The sequence below is a fragment of the Salmo salar genome, chromosome ssa09 (assembly GCF_905237065.1).
Source record: "Salmo salar chromosome ssa09, Ssal_v3.1, whole genome shotgun sequence".
Classification (NCBI taxonomy): domain Eukaryota; kingdom Metazoa; phylum Chordata; class Actinopteri; order Salmoniformes; family Salmonidae; genus Salmo; species Salmo salar.
Window position 1 is genome coordinate 49,335,001 of NC_059450.1, and position 20,000 is coordinate 49,355,000.

The following is a 20,000-nucleotide window of genomic DNA, read 5'->3' on the forward strand; positions in this document are numbered from 1 at the left end:
GACTGAATGACTGACTAACTGACTGGATGACTGACTGACTGGATGACTGAGTGTATGACTGAGTGGATGACTGACTGACTGACTGACTGACTGACTGACTGACTGACTGACTGGCTGGCTGACTGACTGGCTGACTGGATGACTGACTGACTGGCTGGCTGGCTGACTGACTGGATGACTGACTGGATGACTGACTGACTGACTGACTGGCTGGCTGACTGACTGGATGACTGACTGACTGACTGACTGACTGACTGACTGGCTGGCTGACTGGCTGACTAACTGGATGACTGACTGACAGACTGACTGACTGACTGGCTGGCTGACTGACTGACTGGATGACTGACTGACTGGATGACTGACTGTCTGGCTGGATGACTGACTTACTGACTGGCTGGCTGACTGGATGATTGACTGACTAGATGACTGACTGACTGGCTGGCTGGCTGACTGGATGATTGACTGACTGGATCACTGACTGGCTGACTGACTGGCTGACTGGCTGGCTGACTGGATGACTGACTGACTGACTGACTGACTGGCTGACTGGCTGGCTGGCTGGCTGACTGGCTGACTAACTGGATGACTGACTGGATGACTGACTGACTGACTGACTGGCTGGCTGGCTGGCTGGCTGACTGGCTGACTGACTGACTGGCTGGCTGACTGACTGGATGACTGACTGACTGGATGACTGACTGTCTGGCTGGATGACTGACTGTCTGACTGACTGGCTGGCTGACTGGATGATTGACTGACTGGATGACTGACTGGCTGACTAACTGGATGACTGACTGACAGACTGACTGACTGACTGGCTGGCTGACTGACTGGATGACTGACTGACTGGATGACTGACTGTCTGGCTGGATGACTGACTGACTGACTGGCTGGCTGACTGGATGATTGACTGTCTAGATGACTGACTGACTGGCTGGCTGGCTGACTGGATGATTGACTGACTGGATGACTGACTGGCTGACTGACTGGCTGACTGGCTGGCTGACTGGATGACTGACTGACTGACTGACTGACTGACTGACTGACTGACTGGCTGGCTGGCTGGCTGACTGGCTGACTAACTGGATGACTGACTGGATGACTGACTGACTGACTGGCTGGCTGGCTGGCTGGCTGACTGGCTGACTGACTGACTGACTGACTGGCTGGCTGACTGACTGGATGACTGACTGTCTGGCTGGATGACTGACTGTCTGGCTGGATGACTGACTGTCTGACTGACTGGCTGGCTGACTGGATGATTGACTGACTGGATGACTGACTGACTAGCTGGCTGGCTGACTGGATGACTGACTGACTGACTGGATGACTGAATGGATGACTGACTGGATGACTGATTGGATGACTGACTGACTGGCTGGCTGACTGGCTGGCTGACTGACTGACTGACTGGATGACTGATTGGATGATTGACTAACTGACTATATGACTGACTGACTGACTGAATGACTGACTGGCTGGCTGACTGGATGACTGGATGACTGACTGACTGGATGACTGACTGACTGACTGACTGGCTGGCTGGCTGGCTGGCTGACTGACTGGATGACTGACTTGATGACTGACTGACTGACTGGCTGGCTGGCTGGCTGACTGGCTGACTGACTTGCTGGTTGGATGACTGACTGACTGACTGACTGGCTGGCTGACTGGATGATTGACTGACTGGATGACTGACTGACTGACTGACTGGCTGGCTGACTGACTGGATGACTGACTGTCTGGCTGGATGACTGACTGACTGACTGACTGGCTGGCTGACTGGATGATTGACTGACTGGATGACTGACTGACTGGCTGGCTGGCTGACTGGATGACTGACTGACTGGATGACTGAATGGATGACTGACTTGATGACTGATTGGATGACTGACTGACTGGCTGGCTGGCTGGCTGGCTGACTGACTGGATGACTGACTGACTGACTGACTGGATGACTGATTGGATGACTGACTAACTGACTATATGACGGACTGACTGACTGAATGACTGACTAACTGACTGGATGACTGACTGGATGACTGACTGGCTGGCTGACTGGATGACTGGATGACTGACTGACTGGATGACTGGATGACTGACTAGATGACTGATTGGATGACTGACTTGATGACTGACTGACTGGATGACTGACTTGATGACTGACTGACTGGATGACTAACTGGATGACTGACTGACTGACTGACTGACTGAATGACTGACTGAATGACTGACTGACTGGATGACTGACTGACTGACTGGATGACTGACTGACCGGATGACTGACTGACTGGATGACTGACTGGATGACTGACTGACTGGATGACTGACTGGATGACTGGATGACTGACTGACTGACTGGATGACTGACTGACTGACTGACTGGATGACTGACTGACTGACTGGATGACTGACTGACTGGATGACTGACTGGATGACTGACTGACTGACTGGATGACTGACTGACTGGATGACTGACTGCTACTATTTTATTTTTATTTTTTAATAATATTTGAATCACATTCTTATTTGGTGTACCCCTGATGGCATTGCACCTACATCTGGGTGGGAATACCTGTATTCGAGTGTATGATTGTGTGTGTGTATCAGAGTGTGTGAGTGTGTATTAGAGTGTGTGTGTGTATTAGAGTGTGTGAGTGTGTGTGTGTATTAGAGTGTGTGAGTGTGTGTGTGTATTAGAGTGTGTGTGTGTATTAGAGTGTGTGAGTGTATCAGAGTGTGTGTGTGTGTATTAGAGTGTGTGAGTGTGTGTGTATTAGAGTGTGTGAGTGTGTGTGTATTAGAGTGTGTGTGTGTATTAGAGTGTGTTCTTGGATGTGTGTATTAGAGTGTGTGTGTGTGTGTATTAGAGTGTGTGTGTGTATTAGAGTGTGTTCTTGGATGTGTGTATTAGAGTGTGCGTGTGTGTGTGTGTGTGTATTAGAGTGTGCGTCTGTATTAGTGTGCGTGTGTGTGTGTGTGTGTGTATTAGAGTGTGTGTGTGTATTAGAGTGTGTGTGTATTTGTTTTAGTCCAAAGGAGAGGACAGCTGGTGGGTGTGTCGGGGGGGGATTCTCTGGTCTTCCTCTGGTCAACACGAGACAGATGTTCTATACTTTTAGCCAGATTGTGTGTGTGTGTGTGTGTGTGTGTGTGTGTGTGTGTGTGTGTGTGTGTGTGTGTGTGTGTGTGTGTGTGTATGTGTGTGTGTGTGTGTGTGTGTGTGTGTGTGTGTGTGTGTGTGTGTGTGTGTATGGGTGTGTTCACAATGGAGTATTCAATGATGTATACTCCCTGAGAATTCTGGGTTTAGGCTCCCGAGTGGCGCAGCGGTCTAAGTCACTGCATCTCAGTGCTAGAGGCGTCACTACAGACCCATGGTTCGATTCCAGGCTGTATCACAACCGGTGATTGGGAGTCCCATAGGGCGGCACACAATTGGCCCAGCGTTGTCCAGATTTGGCCGGGGTTAGGCCGTCATTGTAAATAAGAATTTGTTCTTAACTGACTTGCCTAGTTGAATAAAGGTAAAATAAAAATAAAAAATGTAAGTGATGAGCTATGCGCTTAAGCAGGTGTGTGCAGTGGAGTGACATGGTTTAGAGTCTATTCACCAAAGATCAGCGACAGCGTACTTGATGAAGGACAGTCCTCTAGCGATTAAGGCAACCGTTGTCACGTCCTGACCCTAGTAAGATGTCATTTTCTATAGTAGAGTAGGTCAGAGCGTGACAGGGGGTGTTTTGGGTTTTTCTATGTTTTCTATTTCTATGTTTTAGTTCTAGTTTTTCTATTTCTATGTTGGGGTTGTTTGGGTTAATCTCCAATTGGAGGCATTTTATCCTCGTTGCCTCTGATTGGAGATCATATTTAAGTAGGGGTTTTTCTTCCTGGGTTTTTGTGGGTAGTTGTTTTCTGTTTAGTGTATGTCACCTGACGGAACTGTTGTCGGTCGTTTTGTTGTTTTTGTTTAAGTATATTCATTAAAAGTGAATATGAGCACTATACACGCTGCACCTTGGTCCCCTTTAGACGACCCACGTTACAACCATCCTCTGAGGAAATGGTTCCCAAACTGTGGGGAGGGGTAGGTGGTGGACATTAGACAAGGCAAAATGTATAGAATTGCAAGGAAAATTAGTTGTAAAACGGAAACATTTTCTTTTGGACCCTATGACAAAATGTTTAGAACTGTAGGAAATTAGCTTTAAAAACCTGCAAATTTCTCTCCACCAACCAGAGGGGTGTGAAGAGTTTGTGTCATGAACAGTGCTTGTACCCATAGAAACAGATGTGGCGTGTGGCCGCACAGGGGAAGGAAAGGGGCACGGGATGATCCCCAATGCAGGAAGGGCCCCCCCCCCCGAGTGAAAAGGTTTGGGAACCCCTACTCTAAAGCAACACAGATTAAGACAACAGTCCTCTAGATTACAGGATTATCTCTCTCTGACAAATATAATTGGATTTGATTTGAACCGTCTGCCCTCGGTTACATCACTCACTACCGAGTTCCAAACTGCCCCTGGAAGCAACGTCAGCACAAGAACTGTTAGCTGCAAGCTTCATTAAATGGGTTTCCAAGCAGCTGGAATTTGGCTGGTGTGGTGTAAAGCTCGCTGCCCTTGGAGTCTGGAGCAGTGGAAACGTGTTCTCTGGAGTGATGAATCACGCTTCACCATATAGCAGTCTGACGGACGAATCGGGGGTTTCAAATTAAAACAAATAAATTGTTATTAGTCACATGCGCTGAATACAACAGGTGTAGACTTTACAGGGAAATGCAGACTTATGATCCCCTAACCAACAATGCAGTTTAAAAAAAAATGGAGGGGCACTGCAAATAGTCTGGGTAGCCATTTGACAAGATGTTCAGGAGTTTTATGGCTTGGGGGTAGAAGCTGTTGACCTAGACTTGGCCCTCCGGTACCGCTTGCCGTGCGGTAGCAGAGAGAACAGTCTATGACAAGGGTGGCTGGAGTCTTTGGCAATTTTTAGGGCCTTCTTCTGACACCGCCTGGTATAGAGGTCCTGGATGGCAGGAAGCTTGGCCCCAGTGTTGTACTGGGGGTAGTGCCTTGCGGTCGGAGGCCGAGCAGTTGCCATACCAGGCAGTGATGCAACCAGTCAGGATGCTCTCGATGGTGCAGCTGAAGAATCTTTTGAGGATCTAAGGACCCATGCCAAATCTTTTCAGTCTCCTGAGGGGGAATAGGCGCTGTCGTGCCCTCTTCACGACTGTGTTGGTGATGTGGACCATTCTAGTTTGTTGGTGATGTGGACACCAAGGAACTTGAAGCTCTCAACCTGCTCCACTACAGCCCCGTCGATGAGAATGGGGGCGTGCTCCGTCCTCATTTTCCTGTAGTCCACAATCATCTCTTTTGTCTTGATCACGTTGAGGGAGAGGTTGTTGTCCTGGCACCACACAGCCAGGTCTCTGACCACCTCCCTATAGGCTGTCTCGTCATTGTCGGTGATCAGGCCTACCACTGTTGTGTCGTCGGCAAATTGAATGATGGTGTTGGAGTTGTGCCTGGCCGTGCAGTCATGAGTGAACAGGGAGTACAGGAGGGGACTGAGCATGCACCCCTGAGGGGCCCCTGTATTGAGAATCAGCGTGGCGGATGTGTTGCTACCTACCCTCACCACCTAGGGGCGGCCCGTCAGGAAGTCCAGGATCCAATTGCAGAGGGAGGTGTTTAGTCCCAGGGTCCTTAGCTTAGTGATGAGCTTTGAGGGCACTATGGTGTTGAACGCTGAGCTGTAGTCAATGAATAGCATTCTCACATAGGTGTTCCTTTTGTCCAGGTGGGAAAGGGCAGTGTAGAGTGCAATAGAGATTGCATCATCTGTGGATCGGTTGGGGCGGTATGCATATCGGAGTGAGTCTAGGGTTCCTGGGATAATGGTGTTGATGTGAGCCATGACCAGCCTTTCAAAGCACTTCATGGCTACAGACGTGAGTGCTGCGGGTCAGTAGTCATTTAGGCAGGTTACCTTAGTGTTCTTGGGCACAGGGATTACGGTGGTCTGCTTGAAACATGTTGGTATTACAGACTCGGACAGGGAGAGGTTGAAAATGTCAGTGACGACACTTGCCAGTTGGTCCGCGCATGCTCGGAGTACACGTCCTGGTAATCCGTCTGGCCCTGCGGTCCTGTGAATGTTGACCTGTTTAAAGGTCTTATTCACATCGGCTGAGGAGAGCGTGATCACAAAGTCTTCCGGAACAGCTGGTGCTCTCATGCATGTTTCAGTGTTATTTGCCTCGAAGCGAGCATAAAAGTAGTTAAGCTCGTCTGGTACGCTCGTGTCACTCGGCTGTGCTTCCCTTTGTAGTCTGTAATGGTTTGCAAGCCCTGCCACATCCGACGAGCGTCAGAGCCGGTGTAGTATGATTCGATCTTAGTCCTGTATTGATGCTTTGTCTGTTTGATGGTTCGTCGGAGGGCATAGCAGGATTTCTTATAAGCTTCCGGGTTAGAGTCCCGCTCCTTGAAAGCAGCAGCTCTACCCTTTAGCTCAGTGCGGATGCTGCCTGTAATCCATGGCTTCTGGTTGGGGTATGTTCGTACGGTCACTGTGGGGACGATGTCATCGATGCACTTATTGATGAAGCCGATGACTGATGTGATGTACTCCTCAATGCCATCGGAGGAAACCTGGAACATATTCCAGTCTGTCTGTGCTAGCAAAACAGTCCTGCAGCTTAGCATCTGCTTCCTCTGACCATTTTTTATTGATCTAGTCACTGGTGCTTCCTGCTTTAGTTTTTGCTTGTAAGCAGGAATCAAGAGGATAGAATTATGGTCAGATTTGCCAAATGGTGGGCGAGGGAGAGCTTTGTATGTGTCTTTGTGTGTGGAGTAAAGGTGGTCCAGAGTTCTTTTCCTCTGGCTGCGCATTTAACATGCTGATAGAAATTTGGTAAAACGGATTTAAGTTACCCTGCATTAAAGTCCCTGGCCACTAGGAGAGCCGCCTCTGGTTGAGCATTTTCTTGTTTGCTTATGGCGGAATATAGCTCATTCAATGCTGTCTTAGTGCCAGCCTCTGACTGTGGTGGTATGTAAACAGCTACAAAGAATACAGATGAAAACTCTCTCGGTAGGTAGTGTGGTCTACAGCTTATCATGAGATACTCTACCTCAGGCGAGCAATAGCTCGAGACTTCCTTAGATATCGTGCACCAGCTGTAATCAACATCAAAAATACATAGACCGCCGCCCCTTGTCTTACCAGACGCCGCTGTTCTATCCTGCCGGTACATCGTATAACCAGCCAGCTGTATGTTGATGTTGTCGTCGTTCAGCCACGACTCCGTGAAGCATAAGATGTTACAGTTTTTAATGTCCCGTTGGTAGTTTAATCTTCCGCGTAACTCGGCGATTTTATTGTCCAAAGATTCCACGTGTTCTCTGGAGTGATGAATCACGCTTCACCATCTCACAGTCCAACGGACGAATCGGGGTTTGGCAGATGCCAGGAGAACTCTACCTACCCAAATGCATAGTGCCAACTGTAAAGTTTGGTGGAGGAGGAATAATGGTCTGGGTCTGTTTTTCATAGTTCGGGCCCCTTAGTTCCAGTAAAGGGAACTATGTATGTATGTATGTATGTATGTATGTATGTATATATATATATATATATATATATATATATATATATATATATGTGTGTTTGTGTACTTTTTACCCCTTTTTCTCCCCAATTTCGTGATAGCCAATTGGTTGTAACAGTCTTGTCCCATCGCTGCAACTCCCCTACGGACTCGAGAGCGGCGAAGGTCAAGAGCCATGCTTCCTCCGAAACACGATCCCAACCAAGCCGCACTGCTTCTTGACACACTGCTCACTTAACCCGGAAGCCAGCCATACTAATGTGTCGGAGGATACACCGTCTAGCTGGCGACCGGGGTCAACTTGCAGGCATCCGGCACGCCACAAGGAATCGCTAGAGTGTGATGGAACAAGGAAATCCTGGCCGGCCAAACCCTCCCCTAACCCGGACAACGCTGGGCCAATTGTGCGCCCCCCTCATGGGTCTCCCGGTCACCGCCGGCTGTGACACAGCCTGAGATCCAACCCGGGCTGTAGTGACGCCTCAAGCACTGCGTTGTAGTGCCTTAGACTGCTGCACTACTCGGGAGGCGAAGGGAAATCTTAATGCTACAGCATACAATAACATTCTAGACGATTCTGTTCTTCCAACTTTGTGGCAACAGTTTGGGGAAGGCCCTTTCCTGTTTCAGCATGACAATGCCCCCGTGCACAAAGCGAGGTCCATACAGAAATGGTTTGTCGAGATCGGTGTGGAAGAACTTGACTGGCCTGCACAGAGCCCTGACCTCAACCACATCAAACACCTTTGGGATGAATTGGAACGCCGACTGCGGGCCTAATCGCCCAAAATCAGTGCCCAACCTTACTAATGCTCTTGTGGCTGAACGGAAGCGAGTCCCCGCAGCAATGATCCAATATCTAGTGGAAAGCCTTTCCATGAAGAGTGTTATAGCAGCAAAGGGGGACCAACTCCATATTAATGTCCATGGTTTTGGAATGAGATGTTCGACGAGCAGGTGTCCACATACTTTTGGTCATGTAGTGTACATCCCTGGACAAAGCCTCTCTCCTGCTATCTAAATCCTTCAACATGTTTTTATGGTCTCCCTCTATGCCTGTCCCCATCTCACAATCTCTCTTCATGCATTTCTGTGTGTTCTGACAGACCAAAATACAGCAGGTGGAGACAGAGAGAACCAGCTCAGCACAACACAGCAGGTGGGGACAGAGAGAACCAGCTCAGCACTTCTTGTGTCAATGTAAAGAACCTCATAAAGAGTAGAGACTGAAAGGGAACCGACTGGGACCTCACAGAGAGCAGAGCTTTTGTCAGAGACTCATGCTGGGAGCCATGTAAAGACCAGAGACTATTTAAACAGGAGAACTGAGAAAAAGCAGGGAGGCCTCACGATCAGTACTGAAGTCATCTATCAGGATGATCTCCTGGATCAGAGAGGGAGGGCTCCTCAACAGGACACTGGGAGAGAGAAACGGAGAGAGAAGACAACATTAAACACTAAATAAGATGGTAAATTCTTTATTGTGTGAGGCATACAATAGTGCTTTACTCTTTGATGGTGCGTAGCAGGCGGAGTGTGTTCTTTGTGTTTTACAGCAGTGTTCTAGTGTTCTATAGCAGTGTTCTAGTGTTCTACAGCAGTGTTCTAGTTTTCTATAGTATTGTTCTAGTGTTCTATAGCAGTGTTCTACAGCAGTGTTCTAGTGTTCTATAGCAGTATCCTAGTGTTCTATAGCAGTGTTCTAGTGTTCTACAGCAGTGTTCTATAGCAGTGTTCTATAGCAGTGTTCTAGTGTTCTACAGCAGTGTTCTAGTGTTCCATAGCAGTGTTTTAGTGTTCCATAGCAGTGTTCTAGTGTTCTATAGCAGTGTTCTACAGCAGTGTTCTAGTCTTCCATAGCAGTGTTCTAGTGTTCTACAGCAGTGTTCTAGTGTTCGGTAGCAGTGTTCTAGTGTTCTCCAGCAGTGTTCTAGTGTTCTATAGCAGTGTTCTAGTGTTCTATAGCAGTGTTCTAGTGTTCCATAGCAGTGTTCTAGTGTTCTACAGCAGTGTTCTAGTGTTCTGTAGCAGTGGATCCTTACCTTTTGATGGTGCGTAGCAGGGTGGAGCGAGCCTCATTGTTGAAGGTGATGATGATGCTCGTAGGAGGAAGGGTAGCGTCATAATTCACGGAGGCACACCTACAAACAATAAGAAGCAACATTGTGTTAGTAAAGTATTCACACCTACTGTGCATTGTTTACTGTACACCCCACTCACTATAAAACCCAATGAGTGTTTGCTATCGTAACAGCGAATGACATATGATATCATGCCAGCCCATGGATGATGGTTGAACATATGATATCATGCCAGCCCAAGGATGATGGTTGAAGGTGCAGACATTGCATGAGTGTCTTTTCGAGTAGAGCTGTGTCTCTCTGATGACCCGCTCTGAGCCCAGTCGGTCTGTGTTTAGTCACCTGTAGTGTCGTGTGTATCTCTGATGGCCCGCTCTGAGCCCAGTCGGTCTGTGTGTAGTCACCTGTAGTGTCGTGTCTCTCTGATGACCCGCTGTGAGCCCAGTCGGTCTGTGTGTAGTGTCGTGTGTCTCTGATGACCCGCTCTGAGCCCAGTCGGTCTGTGTGTAGTCACCTGTAGTGCCGTGTGTATCTCTGATGGCCCGCTCTGAGCCCAGTCGGTCTGTATTTAGTCACCTGTAGTGACGTGTGTATCTCTGATGGCCCGCTCTGAGCCCAGTCGGTCTGTGTGTAGTGTCGTGTGTATATCTGATGACCCGCTCTGAGCCCAGTCGGTCTGTGTGTAGTCACCTGTAGTGTCGTGTGTATCTCTGATGGCCCGCTCTGAGCCCGGTCGGTCTGTGTGTAGTGTCGTGTGTCTCTGATGACCCGCTCTGAGCCCAGTCGGTCTGTGTGTAGTGCCGTGTATCTCTGATGGCCCGCTCTGAGCCCAGTCGGTCTGTGTTTAGTCACCTGTAGTGTCGTGTGTATCTCTCATGGCCCGCTCGGAGCCCAGTCGGTCTGTGTTTAGTCACCTGTAGTGCCGTGTATCTCTGATGGCCCGCTCGGAGCCGAGTCGGTCGCTCTCGGCCAGGTTGAAGGCGTGGTCTCTGTAGGGGTCGTCTCCCGCCTTCAGCTGTTTCTCCAACAGGTACGCCTTCTCATCGAAACTACCTATGAGCTGACCCTGCTGCTGCTCCGCCCACGGAGACTGGGTCACCTGCAGGGGGGGTTGAACAAAACACAGAGGTCAAGAGTCAAGAGGTCAAAACTCAGGAAGTAGAGGTAAAGAGGAGTTACCAGTTAGAAGATGGATGTCAACACTCTGATGTCATCTTTGTCTCTCACACAGTTTGATGGTGACCCTATCAACCTCATTTGAAAAGCTTAGCTACTCTACCACCTGATCCATAATCTGAGACACCAAGTTAGTGATCTCTATGATGACTGTAATGTTATCTGGAACCTTCTAACCATAGGAGTGAGAGAGGAGACAGAGGAGGTGTAGGACTGAGAGGGGAGACAGAGGAGGAGTAGGAGTGAGAGGGGAGACAGAGGAGGTGTAGGAGTGAGAGGGGAGACAGAGGAGGTGTAGGAGTGAGAGGGGAGACAGAGGAGGTGTAGGAGTGAGAGGGGAGACAGAGGAGGTGTAGGAGTGAGAGGGGAGACAGACGAGGTGTAGGAGTGAGAGGGGAGACAGACGAGGTGTAGGAGTGAGAGGGGAGACAGACGAGGTGTAGGAGTGAGAGGGGAGACAGACGAGGTGTAGGAGTGAGAGGGGAGACAGACGAGGTGTAGGAGTGAGACGGGAGACAGACGAGGTGTAGGAGTGAGAGGGGAGACAGAGGAGGTGTAGGACTGAGAGGGGAGACAGGAGGTGTAGGAGTGAGAGGGGAGACAGAGAAGGTGTAGGAGTGAGAGGGGAGACAGAGGAGATGTAGGACTGAGAGGGGAGACAGAGGAGGTGTAGGACTGAGAGGGGAGACAGGAGGTGTAGGATTGAGGGGGAGACAGAGGAGGTGTAGGAGTGAGAGGGGAGACAGAGGAGATGTAGGAGTGAGAGGGGAGACAGAGGAGGTGTAGGAGTGAGAGGGGAGACAGAGGAGGTGTAGGAGTGAGAGGGGAGACAGAGGAGGTGTAGGAGTGAGAGGGGAGACAGAGGAGATGTAGGAGTGAGTGAAAGACATTAGAATAGAGGAGGAATGGAAGGAGAGAAGAGTAGAGAGAAGAGAGACAGCTGCATTCTTCAGCTCTGTGTTATTAATGGTCCTCTGTGCTATTAACGGTCCTCTGTGCTATTAACGGTCCTCTGTGCTATTAACGGTCCTCTGTGTTATTAACGGTCCTCTGTGTTATTAACGGGCCTCTGTGTTATTAACGGTCCTCTGTGTTATTAACGGTCCTCTGTGCTATTAACGGTCCTCTGTGCTATTAACGGTCCTCTGTGTTATTAACGGTCATCTGTGTTATTAACGGTCCTCTGTGCTATTAACGGTCCTCTGTGTTATTAACGGTCCTCTGTGCTATTAACGGTCCTCTGTGCTATTAACGGTCCTCTGTGTTATTAACGGTCCTCTGTGCTATTAATGGTCCTCTAGGTTATTAACGGTCCTCTGTGCTATTAACGGTCCTCTGTGCTATTAACGGTCCTCTGTGTTATTAATGGTCCTCTGTGCTATTAACGGTCCTCTGTGCTATTAACGGTCCTCTGTGCTATTAACGGTCCTCTGTGCTATTAACGGTCCTCTGTGCTATTAACGGTCCTCTGGGTTATAGAGAGACACACACCACCAGCCCTGATCTTACCGGAGGCAGCTGTTTCAGCATGTTCAGCCATGATATCATAAGGTGAATCCACCAATTTGTAAGTCGCTCTGGATAAGAGCGTCTGCTAAATGACTTAAATGTAAATGTAAATGACTCGGTGAAACATAGGATATTACAGTTTTTAATGTCATTTTACATTTTAGTCATTTTAGCAGACGCTCTTATTTCATTAAAATTCCATACTGGCCGCCGTGGGAATCGAACCCATAACCCTGGCGTTGCAAACACCATGCTCTACCAACTGAGCCACATGTCCTGTTCATAGGATAGTCTCGAACAGACCACATCCAGTTTATTCTCCAGTAAATACACATTCGCCAGTAGAACGGAGGGTAATGGCGGATTATCCACTTGCTGACACAGTCTCACCAGACATCCGGCTCTTTGCCCTCTGTAACGGCGACTCCTCTTCATACGAATAAACGCGGATTTGGTCCGGGAAGAGCAGTATATCCTTTGCGTCCGACTCATTAATAAGGAAAAAAATCCTCGTCCAGTTCGAGGTGAGTAATCGCTGTTCTGATGTCCTAGAAGCTATTTTCAGTCATAGGAAACGATGGCGGAAACATTATGTGCAAAAAAAGTTAAAAACAGCAACAACAACAAATAAAATAATAGCACAGTTGGTCAGGAGCCCCCCGGTGCCATGTTTTTTCTTGAGTGATGTTTAAAATGTCAGCTACATTGACAATGTTCGCTCTTGGATGGATATAAACGTCCAAGAACGTCCAATAAACGTCCAAACGCAGGTCAGGGACGTGCTACCTGTCCCAGACCTGCTGTCCCAGACCTGCTGGAACCCTGACCTGTTCACCGGATGTGCTACCTGTCCCAGACCTGCTGTTTTCAACTCTCTAGAGACAGCAGGAGCGGTAGAGATTCTCTCAAAGATCGGCTATGAAAAAACCAACTGGCACTTACTCTTGTGTTACTGACTTGTTGCACCCTCGACAACTACTATGATTATTATTATTTGACCATGCTGGTCATTTATGAACATTTGAACATCTTGGCAATGTGCTGTTATAATCTCCACCCGGCACAGCCAGAAGAGGACCGGCCACCCCTCATAGCCTGGTTCCTCTCTAGGTTTCTTCCTAGGTTTTGGCCTTTCTAGGGAGTTTTTCCTAGCCACCGTGCTTCTACACCTGCATTGCTTGCTGTTTGGGGTTTTAGGCTGGGTTTCTGTACAGCACTTTGAGATATCAGCTGATGTAAGAAGGGCTATATAAATAAATTTGATTTGATTTGATAAACAACAACATACACTGAGTGTACAAAACATCAAGAACACCTGCTCTTTCCATGACATAGACTGACCAGGTGAATCCAGGTGAAAGCTATGATCCCTTATTGATGTGACTTGTTAAATTCACTTCAAATCAGTGTAGATAAAGGGGAAGAGACCGGTTAAAGAAGGATTTCTAAGCCTTGAGACAATTGAGACATGGATTGTGTGTGTGTGCCATTCAGAGGGTGAATGGGGAAGACAAAATATGTATGTGCCTTTGAACGGGGTATGGAAGTAGGTGCCAGGCGCACCAGTTTGAGTGTGTTAAGAACTGCAATGCTGCTGGGTTTTTCATGATTTAACAGTTTCCTGTGTGTATCAAGAATGGTCCACCACCCAAATTACATCCAGCCAACTTGACACAACTGTGGAAAGCATTGGAGTCAACATGGGCCAGCGTCCCTGTGGAACGCTTTCAACACCTTGTAGAGTCCATGTCCTTCAGAAACTATTCACACCCCTTGACTTTTTCCAAATGTTGTTGTGTTACAGACGGAATTTAAAATTTATTAAATATCAATTTCTTTGGGTCACTAGCCTACACACAATACCGCATAATGTCAAAGTGGAATTATGTTTTTCGAAATTTTTACAAATTAATTACAAATTCAGCTTGAAATGTCTTGAGTCAATTAGTATTCAACCCCTTTGTTATTGCAAGCCTAAATAAGTTCAGGAGCAAAAAATGTGCTCAACATGTCACATTATAAATTGCATGGACTTACAGAATTACCTGTGAGGTCCCACAGTTGATCAGTTAATTTCATTTAGCCTGACACTGCAACACTTAACAACCGGATGGGCAAGCCCACACACCCCACATGACCAATTAAAATGTTTCTCGAGCAGGATTCAAGTCTCTGTAGTAACTAGTAGTCAATCTAGCAGGATAAAAAAGGTTTCTCTAGCAGGATAAAAGGTTTCTCTAGCAGGATAAAAGGTTTCTCTAGCAGGGTAAAAGGTTTCTCTAGCAGGGTAAAAGGTTTCTCTAGCAGGATAAAAAAGGTTTCTCTAGCAGGATAAAAGGTTTCTCTAGCAGGATAAAAAAGGTTTCTCTAGCAGGATAAAAGGTTTCTCTAGCAGGATAAAAGGTTTCTCTAGCAGGGTAAAAGGTTTCTCTAGCAGGGTAAAAGGTTTCTCTAGCAGGGTAAAAGGTTTCTCTAGCAGGATAAAAGGTTTCTCTAGCAGGATAAAAAAGGTTTCTCTAGCAGGATAAAAGGTTTCTCTAGCAGGATAAAAGGTTTCTCTAGCAGGATAAAAGGTTTCTCTAGCAGGATAAAAGGTTCCTCTAGCAGGATAAAAAAGGTTTCTCTAGCAGGATAAAAGGTTTCTCTAGCAGGATAAAAGGTTTCTCTAGCAGGATAAAAGGTTTCTCTAGCAGGGTAAAAGGTTTCTCTAGCAGGGTAAAAGGTTTCTCTAGCAGGATAAAAGGTTTCTCTAGCAGGATAAAAGGTTTCTCTAGCAGGATTCAAGTCTCTGTAGTAACTTGTAGTCATTCCCAGTGGTAGAGGACATACAGAGACTCGTTCAGTCACATACAAGAGACAGACACACGCCATTCTGATTCAATAAGCATCTACACATTCAGTCACACACAGCATGGAGCAGGACCAGAGATGGGAGGTTGAGCTCATGGGAAAAATGCATATAATGTAGCGTTGCAAAGGAGATCGCTCCGCAGAGCAAACAAAACTCAAAATTACATTACAGCACTGTTATGATAACATCACTGAATCGAATGTATTACCATGGTTACAGAACATAGAAAAAGAAATTAAGAAAGAAAGAGAGAGAGAGAAGAAAGAAAGAAAGAAAGAAAGAAAGAAAGAAAGAAAGAAAGAAAGAAAGAAAGAAAGAAAGAAAGAAAGAAAGAAAGAAAGAGAGAAAGAGAGAGAGAGAAAGAGGAGAGTGGGTTAAGTGTTATATGTCCAACCCTTGTTTGTTTCTTGTGTCTAATTGGACTAAGGTCTAGCCTGGTTGCCATGGTATTGTGATTAGGGTCACATTACCTGGGAGAGGGCCAGGGTGAAAAACCATCTGAACACACACACTCACACACACAGCGTGACTACCACAGCTCTGAGAAACTCAGGGGGTGAACGTTTCTGCTCTGAGCTCCAACTCTGTATAGAACACCACAGACCAATACTTTCATCAACTCAAACTTCATTATTTTTTTTCTTCAGCAATTTGGAAGCCACAACAAAATGGCATCCTCAAAAATGACAATGATGAAGTTGTACACTACCGTTCAACAGTTCGGGGTCACTTAGAAATGTCCTTGTTTTTTTTTAAAGAAAAACACATTTTTTGGTCCATTAAAATAACATAAAATTGTTCAGAAATACAGTGTAGACATTGTTAATGTTGTAAATGACTATTGTAGCTGGAAATGGCAGATAAAAAAAAAAATGAATATCTACATAGGCGTACAGAGGCCCATTATCAGCAACCATCACTCCTGTGTTCCAATGGCACGTTGTGTTAGCTAATCCAAGTTTATCATTTTAAAAGACGAATTGATCATTAGAAAACCCTTTTGAAATTATGTTAGCACAGCTGAAAATTGTTGTTCTGATTAAAGAAGCAATAAAACTGGCCTTCTTTAGACTAGTTGACTAGCTGGAGCATCAGCATTTGTGGGTTCGATTACAGGCTCAAAATGGCCAGAAACAAAGTACTTTCTTCTGAAACTCGTCACCTTAACCTTAACTTTGCTGGAGTATTGAAACAGATCATCCTGAGATGTTCTGAAACATGACATGGCGTGTTGTAACACCACTTAATCTAGTGTTGTGCAACACCTTGCCAGGGACTGGAAGCACTACCAGGTTGAAGGTCGAAAACATTATTTTGATGTTTCGAGTCCTGTTTGGTGCAGAATTAGATCCCTTTGTCTGGTGTCTTAAATGTTTCACACTGTTCTATGTATTTGAATCATTTACCGTTTTATACCGTTTTGGCAGGCATCGTCACACACAGTGTTCAAACCACCAGCACAAACTGGACTAACTAACTAACTCACTAACTGGACTAACTAACTAACTCACTAACTGGACTAACTAACTAACACACTAACTGGACTAACTAACTAACACACTAACTGGACTAACTAACTAACTTACAAACTGGACTAACTCACTAACTGGACTAACTAACTAAGTCACTAACTGGACTAACTAACTAACTAACTAACTAACTCACAAACTGGACTAACTAACTCACTAACTGGACTAACTAACTAGCTCACACTAACTGGACTAACTAACTGGACTAACTAACTAACTCACTAACTGGACTAACTAACTAACTCACACTAACTGGACTAACTAACTAACTCACTAACTGGACTAATTAACTAACTCACTAACTGGACTAACTAACTAACTCACAAACTGGACTAACTAACTCACTAACTAACTCACAAACTGGACTAACTAACTCACTAACTGGACTAACTCACTAACTAACTCACTAACTGGACTAACTAACTCACTAACTGGACTAACTAACTAACTAAATCACACTAACTGGACTAACTAACTAACTAACTCACTAACTAACTCACAAACTGGACTAACTAACTCACACTAACTGGACTAACTAACTAACTCACACTAACTGGACTAACTAACTAACTCACTAACTGGACTAACTAACTAACTCACTAACTGGACTAACTCACTAACTAACTCACTAACTGGACTAACTAACTGGACTAACTAACTAACTCACTAACTCACACTAACTGGACTAACTAACTAACTCACTAACTGGACTAATTAACTAACTCACTAACTGGACTAACTAACTAACTCACAAACTGGACTAACTAACTCACTAACTAACTCACAAACTGGACTAACTAACTAACTCACTAACTGGACTAATTAACTAACTAACTAACTAGCTCACACTAACTGGACTAACTAACTAACTAACTCACTAACTGGACTAACTGGACTAACTAACTAACTCACTAACTAACTAACTCACACTAACTGGACTAACTAACTAACTCACACTAACTGGACTAACTAACTAACTCACAAACTGGACTAACTAACTCACTAACTGGACTAACTAACTCACTAACTGGACTAACTAACTAACTCACACTAACTGGACTAACTATATAACTCACAAACTGGACTAACTAACTCACTAACTGGACTAACTAACTCACTAACTGGACTAACTCACTAACTAACTCACTAACTGGACTAACTAACTCACTAACTGGACTAACTAACTAAATCACACTAACTGGACTAACTAACTAACTCACTAACTAACTCACAAACTGGACTAACTAACTCACACTAACTGGACTAACTAACTAACTCACACTAACTGGACTAACTAACTAACTCACTAACTGGACTAACTAACTAACTCACTAACTGGACTAACTCACTAACTGGACTAACTAACTCACACTATCTGGACTAACTAACTAACTAACTCACTAACTAACTAACTCACAAACTGGACTAACTAACACACTAACTGGACTAACTAACTCACTAACTGGACTAACTAACTCACTAACTAACTCACTAACTGGACTAACTAACTCACTAACTGGACTAACTAACTCACTAACTGGACTAACTAACTAACTCACACTAACTGGACTAACTAACTAACTCACACTAACTGGACTAACTAACTAACTCACAAACTGGACTAACTAACTCACTAACTAACTGGACTAACTAACTAACTAACTCACACTAACTGGACTAACTAACTAACTCACTAACTAACTCACAAACTGGACTAACTAATTCACTAACTGGACTAACTAATTCACTAACTAGACTAACTCACTAACTAACTCACTAACTGGACTAACTAACTCACTAACTGGACTAACTAACTAACTAACTCACACTAACTGGACTAACTAACTTACTCACTAACTAACTCACAAACTGGACTAACTAACTCACTAACTGGACTAACTAATTCACTAACTGGACTAACTAACTAACTCACACTAACTGGACTAACTAACTAACTAACTCACACTAACTGGACTAACTAACTAACTCACTAACTAACTCACAAACTGGACTAACTAACTCACTAACTGGACTAACTAACTAACTCACTAACTGGACTAACTCACTAACTAACTCACTAACTGGACTAACTAACTCACACTAACTGGACTAACTAACTAACTCACTAACTGGACTAACTAACTAACTCACTAACTAACTAACTAACTCACAAACTGGACTAACTAACTCACTAACTGGACTAACTAACTAACTCACTAACTGGACTAACTAACTCACTAACTGGACTAACTAACTCACTAACTGGACTAACTAACTCACTAACTGGACTAACTAACTAACTCACACTTACTGGACTAACTAACTCACTAACTGGACTAACTAACTAACTCACTAACTGGACTAACTCACTAACTAACTCACTAACTGGACTAACTAACTCACACTATCTGGACTAACTAACTAACTAACTCACTAACTAACTAACTCACAAACTGGACTAACTAACTCACTAACTGGACTAACTCACTAACTGGACTAACTAACTCACTAACTGGACTAACTAACTCACACTAACTGACTCACACTAACTGGACTAACTAACTAACTCACTAACTAACTAACTCACTAACTGGACTAACTCACTAACTAACTCACTAACTAACTCACTAACTGGACTAACTAACTAACTAAATCACACTAACTGGACTAACTAACTAACTAACTAAGTCACTAACTAACTCACAAACTGGACTAACTAACTCACACTAACTGGACTAACTAACTAACTCACTAACTGGACTAACTAACTAACTCACTAACTGGACTAACTAACTAACTCACTAACTGGACTAACTAACTAACTAACTGGACTAACTAACTCACACTAACTGACTCACACTAACTGGACTAACTAACTAACTCACTAACTAACTAACTCACTAACTGGACTAACTCACTAACTAACTCACTAACTAACTCACTAACTGGACTAACTAACTAACTAACTAACTAACTCACACAAACTGGACTAACTAACTAACTCACTAACTAACTCACAAACTGGACTAACTAACTCACTAACTGGACTAACTAACTCACTAACTGGACTAACTAACTAACTCACACTAACTGGACTAACTAACTAACTCACACTAACTGGACTAACTAACTAACTCACAAACTGGACTAACTAACTCACTAACTGGACTAACTAACTAACTAACTCACACTAACTGGACTAACTAACTAACTAACTCACAAACTGGACTAAC

General features: G+C 45.1%; 1 protein-coding gene across 1 annotated transcript in view; it reads right to left on the reverse strand.

The window, feature by feature from the left end:
* Nucleotides 1–20,000, reverse strand: part of LOC106611421 (polypeptide N-acetylgalactosaminyltransferase 16) — a 199,861-nt gene that overhangs the window by 167,555 nt on the left and 12,306 nt on the right. The window contains exons 2-4 of the mRNA XM_045723766.1: nt 10,617–10,801; nt 9,664–9,762; nt 8,972–9,039 (exon numbers count right to left, since the gene is read on the reverse strand). Coding sequence (XP_045579722.1) covers nt 8,972–9,039; nt 9,664–9,762; nt 10,617–10,801 — 352 coding nt within the window. The remainder of the gene's footprint in view (nt 1–8,971; nt 9,040–9,663; nt 9,763–10,616; nt 10,802–20,000) is intronic.